We start from the raw sequence: 10,580 nt of genomic DNA, 5'->3' as shown, positions 1-10,580 counted from the left end.
GATTTTGTTTGACCGAAAATGGTTCAAGAAGATAGCGAGAAATTAAGCGATACTACTATAGGTGGCCTTCAGGCCGGACTTTTTGCGGGCCAGGCCCGACACAAATTTAATTGGGGCCGCGCCTCATCCTCAGGCCCCCGGGCTGGCTTGACCCGGCCCATTTAGTATTTTTTTTCTTTAAATATAAATACAATACACCTCACAACACTAGAAATAAAAATGAGCCGGCCTCAACACTCAAACCCAAGACCTCCCCTTCAATCCTTCCACTTGCTAACCACCTAACTCTTCTAGTTGGTTTGCAGCGGAAGCCCGTTTTGACCATTTTATGTGGCTGTCAGGAGAAAAAAAAAGATCGTCGGGTTGTGATTTCCATGGCTTTTCTCCAGGCCCGTCTAGCTTTTTGGGCTCAAGTCGGCCCGACTATGCTTGGTGCCGCGTCTGGGCCTCGAGGTGTGCATTTGGGGGCCTGTCCCTTTTATTGTCGGGCTTGGGGGGCGGGCTAGGCCCGTTTAGTTGGGGCCGGCCCGGCCCGATGGCCACCTATAAATACCATTGATTCGAAGGTATGGGTTGGTTTCGCTGATGCACACAAAATATGCATGGAGTACTATCTTTTTCACATTTTTCCCGGACTGAAATTTATCATTCTACGGTACAATCTCTTAATTACTCCTAAGTGCCAAATGAACATGAGTAAATTTTGGACCATGTATTGCTCCATTTGTTTTTACGGGGATTGCTCCATTAAATTGTCAATGTTAAGTTGATTAAGTTGAACCCACGTTATAATAATTTTGCACTTTGCCCAACGTGAACATCTTTCACTCAGAGTCATCTGCGGGGAGTAAATTGCGCAGAACCATCACATTTAAGTGAGTTGAGTCAGTTTGATCTTTCAAAATATCGAAAAAAAGACAGTGATATACTCATTGTTTTCTTTTGATCGGTACTCCTTGGTTTGGTTTAAAGTGCTACTCCGTCTAACAAAAAATGTTTCAAGTTTGTCAAAATTTTGATCGGCACTCTTTGATTTGGTTTAAACAATGTTGAGACATCTTTGTGGCTGTTGACGCAGGGCTTAGGGTGGGCGGCGACCCGGCGAGTTGAACAACAAGCCCAGTGGCCCACGACCGAGCGCGTGTATATGTGGGGACAGGCGGCCCCACGCGTCAGCCTTCTTCCCATCGCGGTTACCTGACTACGTGCACACCCAAGACTCACACACCCCTCCGGACCCCACCGGCCGGCCACCACAACCTCGCAAGTCACAAGTCAGAAGAACCCAAGGACCAACTTTCAAAAAAAAAAAAAGGAACCCACGGATTCCGGCCAACCCAACCCAATCCACGCGACGGCCGGCTCAACACCGTCCCGTGAGTCGTCTGTGTACTCGTCTAGGTCTAGCCTAGCCGTCTCCATCCCACCCCAGCAGCTCTCCCCCAACCCTCGTCCGGCTGCGCCGCGACCCAATCCCCCCATCTCGTCTCGTCTCGTCTCGCAGAGAGATCCGTGCGGCGCGCCAGCAGCCATGGCCTCGGACCAAACCCTGGCAGCACTCCCAGTACTCCCTGCCCCGTCCAACCCCAACCAGATCCCGGACCCGACCGCACCACTCCCCCCGGACCTGACCCCGCCCGCCTCCGCCTCCGCCTCCGCCGCGCGGAAGCTCCCCGTCAAGCGCCGCTCCCCGCCACGCCCCTCCTCTTCGCCCTCCTCCTCCGGCCCCACCGCCGCCGACCAGGACGGCCAGCCGCCCTTCAAGTTCCAGCGCATCTGGTCCGAGTCCGACGAGCTCCGCTTCCTGCAGGGCCTCCTCGGCTGCGGCGCGCAGGGCCTCGTCTTCCCGCGCGACCTCAACGTCTTCTACGACCGCTTCTCCGAGTCCATGCCCCAGCCCTACACCCGCTCCCAGCTCTCCGAGAAGCTCCGCCGCCTCAAGAACAAGCACCGCAACGTCTCCACGCGCGTCGCCCGGGGGCTCGACCCCGCCCGCCTCGCCCCGCACGACCGCGACGTGCTCCACCTCTGCTCCCGCCTCTGGGACCCCGCCAACGCCGCCACCTCGCCCTTCGCCGCCAGCGCCGGTTCCCCCGGGAACAAGCGCCGCCGTGCCGCTCCGCTAGAGGTTCCGCCCCCCTCGGGGGATGCCAACTCCCATGACTATAATGGGACGAGTTCTGCCACTCCGGGAGCGTTCCTGGATGGCAATGGCGAGGATGTGATGTATCTGGAACAGGAAAGCGGCCACCTTTATTATGACCAAGGTGCTGCTCTTGTAGCCAACGGCAGCCTTGATGGGTTCACCATGGAGCAGACTGAGACCGTGGCGGCTCTCACCAACAACGGTGGGAATGGAGTCGGCATGGAGATTGCTCCCCAAAATTTTGAGAACACCGGAGTTGGCAGTCAGAATGGAAACTGCACGGTGATGATACCACGTAGCAGTGAGCATCGCATGGCAAGTGCTGTACTGGATGTTTTCGAGGAGTGTCTGAGGGAGGCAAAGGCTGATGGAATGATCTGTGGTGGCAATGCTGAGGAAAGCGAACTTGCAAAGCGTTGGAGGGCGCAGAGGATTGATGAGCTTGATGTGTTGAGCCGAAGGCTCAGGCTGATCATCGAGGATGCTGGTGCAGCTCGGCACTAATTCAGAGATTGATGTATTTGGTGATGTTCTTCTACCCTTGGCCACCATGTATAGAAGCTATGTTATTATGCTATGCTTTTGTAGCGCATTGCTCAGCTTGAGCCTGCTTTAGCCGGTCTATGCCTATGTAATCTCTATGGATATTGATGTTTAGTTTAATAATTAATCATCCCATCCTCGTAATAATACCGTATGGTTGCACCATTGTTGTTTATAAAGTGTCCTGCTGCCAGTATCATTTTTGAACTGGTGCTAACACCTAATGAGAAGTAGTTCATGTAGCTTCAGCCTTTTCACCTTTCTCCACTAGTTATTGTAACCTGCAAACTGAGGAAGATGACTATTCTGTTTCTTTGTGGGCCTACTCTATTCTGATCGATTTTTTCATGCAGTTTCAACCATTGTCACTCTAAATGTCTAAATTCAGTTTGGTGTATTGAGCATGTGCTGCAGATATTGTTTCCACACAAGATTATTTAGGTTGCTAGGAGTGCTGCATCATCACTTTATCAGAAAGATTAACCCTGTGTATGGAACTATGGATTGTACAAATGAAACTTTGTTTGGTTGCAATCGGATCTGCAGTATATTTTAGCAGATATGTTGTGCTGTCTTGGTGTCACTGGGTGAATAGTTGCACCTTATATTCAATATAATTGTGTACGTTGTTATCACCGGTTTCATTCAGCTGAAGATTTTTGTGTGAGCTTAATGGACTGTCTAAGATTTTAGTGGCACTTAATTTATGCCAAATTTGAATTCCTGTTCCCTGAACATACTTATTAAATAGAACAACAGGGTAGAAAAGCATATGGGCTAGTGAGTCTGGCCAAGTGTCTTGCTGGTTGAAGTATTAGATAAATTGTTGGATGGCATCCTTGTATGTGATTGGAGTACGGGAAGTAGAATTGGTTTGATCAATCTGAGTCACTCACTATTCTGCAGCATCTTAATTTGCTATCTTTTCATAATTAGCTTATAGAAGTAAACTGTGTTTTCAATGAGAGCATTATGTCTTTGATGTATGCTGGTGGTGATTGTCTGCACGCTTGATAGGCTTCTAGGCATTCATCTGCATGGTTAGTTACATCGCTCTCTCAGAAAGTATTTAGCTCAACAAAATATCTAGTCAATATAAAGGAATAATCATAAGTTCAGTAAAATTGATGCCTCCCTCAGCATCCCATTATGCATTACTTCCAACACTGGAATGCCTCTTTATTTGTGGGTAGAACATCTAATTGTTTATTGTTACAGGTTTAAAGTATGTTGTTTGAACTCAATTATGACATATTTTAGCTCAATGGTTGCAGACGTTTCGTTTTATGATATATGTTAGTTAATAATGTCCTCATTTACATTCACTTTAGAAAATCCGTTGCTATTATTAGATCCCTACACGAGCAAAGACCTGTGAAATCATAGGTGATGTGTAACATTGGCAAGTGTTTTAGATAAAACATTGATATTGATACTTTGGATAATATGTATACTTATGTGATTATATGTATCTTGTGTTGGAACTTACCCTGAGTCAAGTCATGGACTTGTGCTTGTACTGGTTATTTGTGTGTTCGCTTTCAGGTGTTGCCGGAGGTAGAGGAACGTAGTCGATGACGGGATTGAGGGACGAAGTTTGGGAGAAGCTGAGGTCGAGGGATCAAGGTCATGCGGGACGTTCGTGCGAAGGAACAATGGAAGTGAAGGCTACGATGATCCGGGAGGACACCGGTTTGTCGTACGTTGTTTATATCGGAAGTGTACGGTATTGGAGATATTCGACACGTGATGGTCGAGTTTTGAAGACATCACAAGAAGAGTTGATGTCATGAAGTGGCATTGACTGGCATCGACGTGAAGACATGTAGGTCCAACCATGGCTGGATGAGAGCTGTTTAAATATTAAACAGTAGCGGCATCAAGATGGCGTTCGATGGGAAAGTGGTCCACATGAAAGTTGTGCGCGTCGTCGAGACGAACAAATTTGTTTTTGGACTCATCTCAGTCCGAGGTTGTATGCAGGCCCCATGGGCAGAATGCCGACCGGGACAGAGGAGTTTGTGTTGGATTCAAACTCGTTTTAGGGTCGCGAATTTTTCCTTATAAATAGAGGCCATCCTAACTAGGGTTTTAGCAAGGACGTGAGGGAATTCAGAGCTTTGGATTTAGATCAATTCGTGGAGAGTTCTTGGATGCATGGTTGCATCTTTTGTAATCGATCGACATCGTTACAATTAAAAGATTCGTTGGCGGTGTCATCTTTGTTCTTTTCGGATCTTCGTGGATTATTCGTGCTAGATCTTTCTAACACTTTTCTGTAGATTTATCACGAGTTCATAATACTTTGCTGCAGGTTTATCACGAGATCAAGAAAAGGTCGCGATTACTTCATCTTTCTTGTTATTCCTCGAAATCGATTATAGATTAATTCTCGTAACTTTCTGTCAGCTGTTACTGTTTTGATCATATCTTTTGATTGATACATCGATTGAGCCGATTCTTGTTGCGTTGGTTAGATAATTTCAATACCTTTCTTTTCCAGGTATACGACAAGTAATATGGGTCGGAGAGAGTACAATTTTTCTGGAGACTTCTTAAACAGTTGTCCATTTAGGGATATTTTGCATGAGTTCGGCACATGGCCACATGCTCATCTGAATGTTTTTGTGTTTGCATAATATATGTTTTGGCATCGTTGGTTCTTAATTGTGTATATTTCTGTAATGTTAAACTGACTATTGATTTGTAGTGGTAGCAATGATTTTTTGTAGATTTATAGCACCTGTTATTTTTCACAGATGTGTAGGTTGTTTTATTAAAGGGAACCATATTGGTAGTCTGGAGGCAGGAGACAACTAAGCTACTATTGTATTAGAAACACAAACATAACATTATAGCTCGTTACAAACATGTTCTGATGTTCTGTTACATTGCTGATAAAGGAATGACTGTTATCTTTTTGGTACTCTTTATGTAACTATAAGCAAGCTGCATGATCAATGTAAAGTTAAATGTCTGTACACACCATGGAACCAACTCATCTTGAACTAGGGATGTATCTGCTTATCTTTGTTTTAATCGCAAGCATGATCTACTAAAAAAGGAATGACTGTTGATCTTTTTTTTTAATCGCAAAACAGTCTCCTTTTCTCGTCGTAGGAGTTACCCACCTTGCAGTTTTTGTTTTCCCCTTTGTTCATTTCCACCTTGCAGAAACGACATAGCGATCAATTGGGATCAAGTTGGTCCATGTATGCATATTTGACCTTAGCATAGATCAAATGAATCGATCTCTTCAGATTTTGCAGCTCATATCATCTTGGAATTTTTTGCCTGCCAGTTTATGAGTTGTTCAAGAGCACATAAGTTCGTAATCTGATTTTCATCAGTAGAATACAGATGAGGCCACCGAAGTCTGGAGCGAACTCGGCGCCAGTTTGACGCAGATGCACAACTTAAAAGATTCCTTGTGTCCTCACATCCTTTGATTAGCTTTGGTTGTTTGCGTGTTCCATCTTCACTGAAGCAGCCCGTCCGGAGTGACCGAGTCTAATAGCAAGCCTTTGTTATCTTTACATAAACCTGTGTATTGTCAATTATGCTGTACATGGCCGTTGTCTAGTCCTTCCCCGGTCAGTGCCTTGACGGCGACTGACCACATCCGTAGCTTTCCGCTGTGACGGTAAAAGTAGAATCATTGTGTTCACGGATGTATGTTTTCTGTTCCAATTATGAAGCTAAACATCAGAAATTCAGCTGGTACGTACTGTATTATGCACTAGGGTCCAGGGGAGCTAAATTAGCCTCTTGGTTGATCGGCATAATTGCTTGGTTTCCATGACTTGTGTTAAATGTAGCCTATCCTTTTCTTTGCCTGGGATTACACGTGCATGAACTACCGTTCTAATCATGTATGTACGACCGCGACATTCTTCCTCTGAAGAATAATTTTCCTGTCGAACCAATCGGAATTCAAAAACCAGAAAGAATTGGCAAGAAATTAAACTAATTCGAATGCGGATTCCTCTGGTCTTCGGATGATGACGTACGTGCGAGCAAAGTAAGGAGAAGCTTTAGAGCTGTGGCCGAAAGTAAAAGCTCATCCATTTTGTTCTAGGCTGCTTCTTTATTAGCGTCTTCCGATTCACTCGCTTATGATTTCTTTGCTCATTTCGTAGGATATCTCTCTGGAATACCGTGGAAAAATAGACAACGGAAATTTTCGTCTGTCCCAGCTTCTGCACCAACTAGGAATGTACACAAATATAATCAGGATCGCTAATCTATAGTACTCTCTCCGTCCAACAAAAGATGTCTTAACTTTGTCAAAATTTGGATTAGCCAGAGATGACTTAGTGCATAGATGCATTCAAATTTAATCAAAGTTGAGACATTCTTTATTGGACGGAAAGAGTAGTACTGGTTTCTCAATAATGATCTAGTACAGTACTACGGATTCTGATTTTGAACCGGGCATGCCACTTTTGCATATCAATGGACGAGGGAAAGCAACGTTAAGATAGTGAATTGGTACTCTCAAAACACGCAAGGTTAGGCTTAATTGTCATGTGCCTTCTCCGATCTACACCAGAAGAGCAGACATATTTTCCTCCCAACTCCAAGCCATATTTCGTTTTATTTTCATCTCTCCTTTCCTCCGCATACACCGCCTTAATCCAATATTCTAGTGTCATCATTGTCCCATTGCACTCAGCAGATGCAGTTCTCCTTTTCCCCGAAAAAAAAAAGAGAAAAAGGAAAGAAAGATGCAGTTCCCCCTTGGCCAAACTGTACCTGCAAGTCTGCAACCGAGCGCTTTCATTGGATTGCACGAGAACGGATAGCGCATATCTTGATCACGGTTCAAACGAGTTGGCTGAGCAGAGGTACTGCAAACCAATTGTCAATTAGCAGAGAATCTATGCCTCTCCGAGCCGTGCTGCTGCAACAGTTATTCGTGTGAGAATCTTTTCGTACACGTACCTCCATTCCAACAAATGGTCACGACCAAACTGTTCATATGTCTGATTGCGCCAAGCATAAAGATACTGCGTTTCCGCTGACACGGATAATAACATCGCAGAAGACTTCGTACGGATGTGGGCGCCTCTAACCGAGAACAGGAATTTCAGCGGCAGGGGATTTTTATTGCTGAACGCATGTTCGCGGCATCTCATTTTAGGAATTTCAGTAGGTTTTCTGTGATTTAATGTCCGCAGTGAAGAAGCCACAGGTCTTTATGTCAAGGCATCCTTCCTCCTCTAAAATCAACAGGATCACCATCACAAAGGTTCAATATCTTTGTTGCCTTTCTCAAAAAAAAAAAAAAAAAACTTTGTTGCCAACACTTCTACTCCCTGGTGGCTGCATGTTTTCCTCTCCCTATCAAGTCATTCCACTCGGTACTGAACTTCCATTTTAATTATTTATCAATTGCATCTATTTACATCTCGCAAAAAGATTGCATCTATTTACGAACGGTAAATCTATTGTGAAGGCTTACTTTGAACTTCACTGGTTGTTCTTTCTCTCACTGCCGGGTTCATCAGATTTGGGTGAGATGCCATTTGTCATCGAATGCATATAAACAAAATATCTTATGCCATTAATGTTCTTTCGATTTTTCACAAAAAGGAAAAATCAAGACTCTTTCTGTATCTAGAACTTTGAAATGTTTTAACTTTCAAATTGTCTGCCCTATCTCCGAGTTGTTTCATGTTCGACTTATCTCCATGACACCTTCAAAATATCCAATATTGGTACGTCCACATGATTTTTTTTGGCTTAGAAATTCCCAATGAAGTTGTCGTGGTATTAGTACCAAGTTATCACCTGATAACCTTTGATGGCTAGTAGTTGATATTATGAAAAAAAATGTGAAGTAACTTTTGCTATGTAGGTCGATAATTTTGAGCAAACAAACATTTTGTAAAACAGATTGTGGATTGGATAAATGATTTAAGCAATGAAAATTTGAAATTATACATACTCACTTTTGTGCTTCTCAGCATGCATACAATTGTCGGAGAGTATGATAGTTTCAGGCTTTCTGGCGCTTCTGCTTACACAAGAACACAAGAACTGAAGTAGACTCATGGTGCGTCGTCGGTCAAGGTTAACCAACAACATCATTCTTTTGGAGCGTCCATTTTAGAATTCAATAGTACCTCACATCTTTACACAACATGTATCTGCCTTTTCTTCTTCTTGTCAAGCTCAAGCTTTAGCGAGAAAAAAAAATGAAATGCCATAAATAACTATGAGAAACCAGACCTATTTTCGTCTCGATAATCAAGCTCTAAAGCTCAAATTGGTCGATGTAAATATCCATCTCTCTTGCCTCAAACCATCAATGTTCTATATTCTCACTTCCATACAGTTTTGGAATAAACGAAACTCGAACCATGGACATCAACCATGACAGGATGGTGAAGACATGTCAAAATCTAGTCATCTGTCCATTTTTAGTCCGTGGACAAAAAACAGTGACCCAATTGTACATCTCAAGTCCACGTCATCCGTTCATTTGTCCGTGGACATGCCAAACCTGTACCAAGTTTGAAATTGATTTATAAGCAAAAACTTTTGACACTTGTGTGGACACATGCCAAATGGACAGATGTCATGTCCAATTGGCATGTATCTCTTAGGGAAACGGATAATTGTCCAAATGTCAAATTGTCCGGAGACATGCTAAATGTACGAATAACATGTAAGGGTCTTAACAACGTGTCAACCCCTTGAGATGCCTACCGCTTGCCCGTCGCACATATCCATCTTGGACATATCAATCGATGGAATTAACTCTCATTGCTTGTTAATCACCACAAAGTATTCATACTCATAAATTGTGTAAGGTTTCCGTGTGCATTGATTTGGCACGAGATGAGTTTTACTGTTCCAAACAATAACCGCACAGCTCCATTAATTTTGTGATCAAGTAGACAGATTGTCCGAATTTCCGGAGGTAGTTCCATATATGAAATGACAGGTGGTTCATGGGGCGAGCTCCTATCTAATACAATCAATTCATCTACTCCCTCCAATTCATATTACTTGTCGAAATATTACATGTATCTAGACGTTTTTTAATCATAGATACATTCATATTTAGACAAATTTAAAATAATTAATATGGATCGGAGGAAGTACATTTATTTCTATACTAGACAAATTCAAAAGAACTCGGCCATCATTTCGATACGTTCACTGTGTAACACGTTTTAATTACCCACCAATGCCGTCGGTAAACCCAATAGTTTAGACCAATCAATTATAGAAACCGTAGCTACTTACAAATCAATCCAATTAGCTTCATGTTAACTAATTTGGAAACATTGTGCAATACACGTGCACAGTCCCCAATTAAGTTTAAAAAAAATCTATGTCCATGTGTGGTTGCAGCAGATTCACTGAGGCAAGGCCCGTCCGTGCCACGCTCGAAGTATGTTGTAATCAGAAATTGTTTTTTAGGTAAATCAGAAATTGTTCAGCTGGCTTAAAACACCAAGCAGTCGGTCTGGATTAAAAAAATCCGGTCAAAGACGCCAGGCCAGGATCCGCACGCAGAAGTGCCGCCACGTTCTTCTCTTCCAGATCGTGAGGGAGTGGAAGCTAGCAACAGTGGCTACTACTACATGCCTCTGAACCGGTCGCCTTTGGTTATTTACGGGATAAACTAATCCACACCAGTGTTTAGCACTTGGCGGCAAGTCCAATCTGCCGTGCCCGTGCCATTTCCCCTCCCCGTGATGCCGTTCCAGAATCTCCCCGTACTTGGACGCGACGACGGCTCTGGATATCTCACCGTCTTTGCGAAAAGCAGACGCATGCAGGGGCGCTGTGGCAGCAGAATCTATGTACTGTGCTGCGAACAGCAAAAGGAAAAGGGACGCTGGACAGGATTCTACAGTCCACTCCCTCTCCCCGT

General features: G+C 43.9%; 1 protein-coding gene across 1 annotated transcript; it reads left to right on the top strand.

Annotated features, from left to right (window-relative positions):
- Positions 1-1,396: 1,396 nt before the first annotated feature.
- On the top strand, positions 1,397-3,041 carry LOC100845859 (probable transcription factor At5g28040). The gene has a single exon (XM_010232732.3). It carries the CDS (start codon positions 1,532-1,534, stop codon positions 2,648-2,650), a length of 1,119 nt encoding a protein of 372 aa, XP_010231034.1. The 5' UTR covers positions 1,397-1,531; the 3' UTR covers positions 2,651-3,041.
- Positions 3,042-10,580: the final 7,539 nt, after the last annotated feature.

The sequence above is a fragment of the Brachypodium distachyon genome, chromosome 1 (genome assembly GCF_000005505.3).
Source record: "Brachypodium distachyon strain Bd21 chromosome 1, Brachypodium_distachyon_v3.0, whole genome shotgun sequence".
Lineage (NCBI taxonomy): Eukaryota > Viridiplantae > Streptophyta > Magnoliopsida > Poales > Poaceae > Brachypodium > Brachypodium distachyon.
Note: the sequence above shows the minus strand (reverse complement) of the source record. Positions and strands in the feature narration are given on the sequence as shown.

Bases quoted from the DNA above. Each gene is read 5' to 3' on its own strand.
- LOC100845859 (XM_010232732.3), top strand. From the start codon at position 1,532: ATGGCCTCGGACCAAACCCTGGCAGCACTCCCAGTACTCCCTGCCCCG.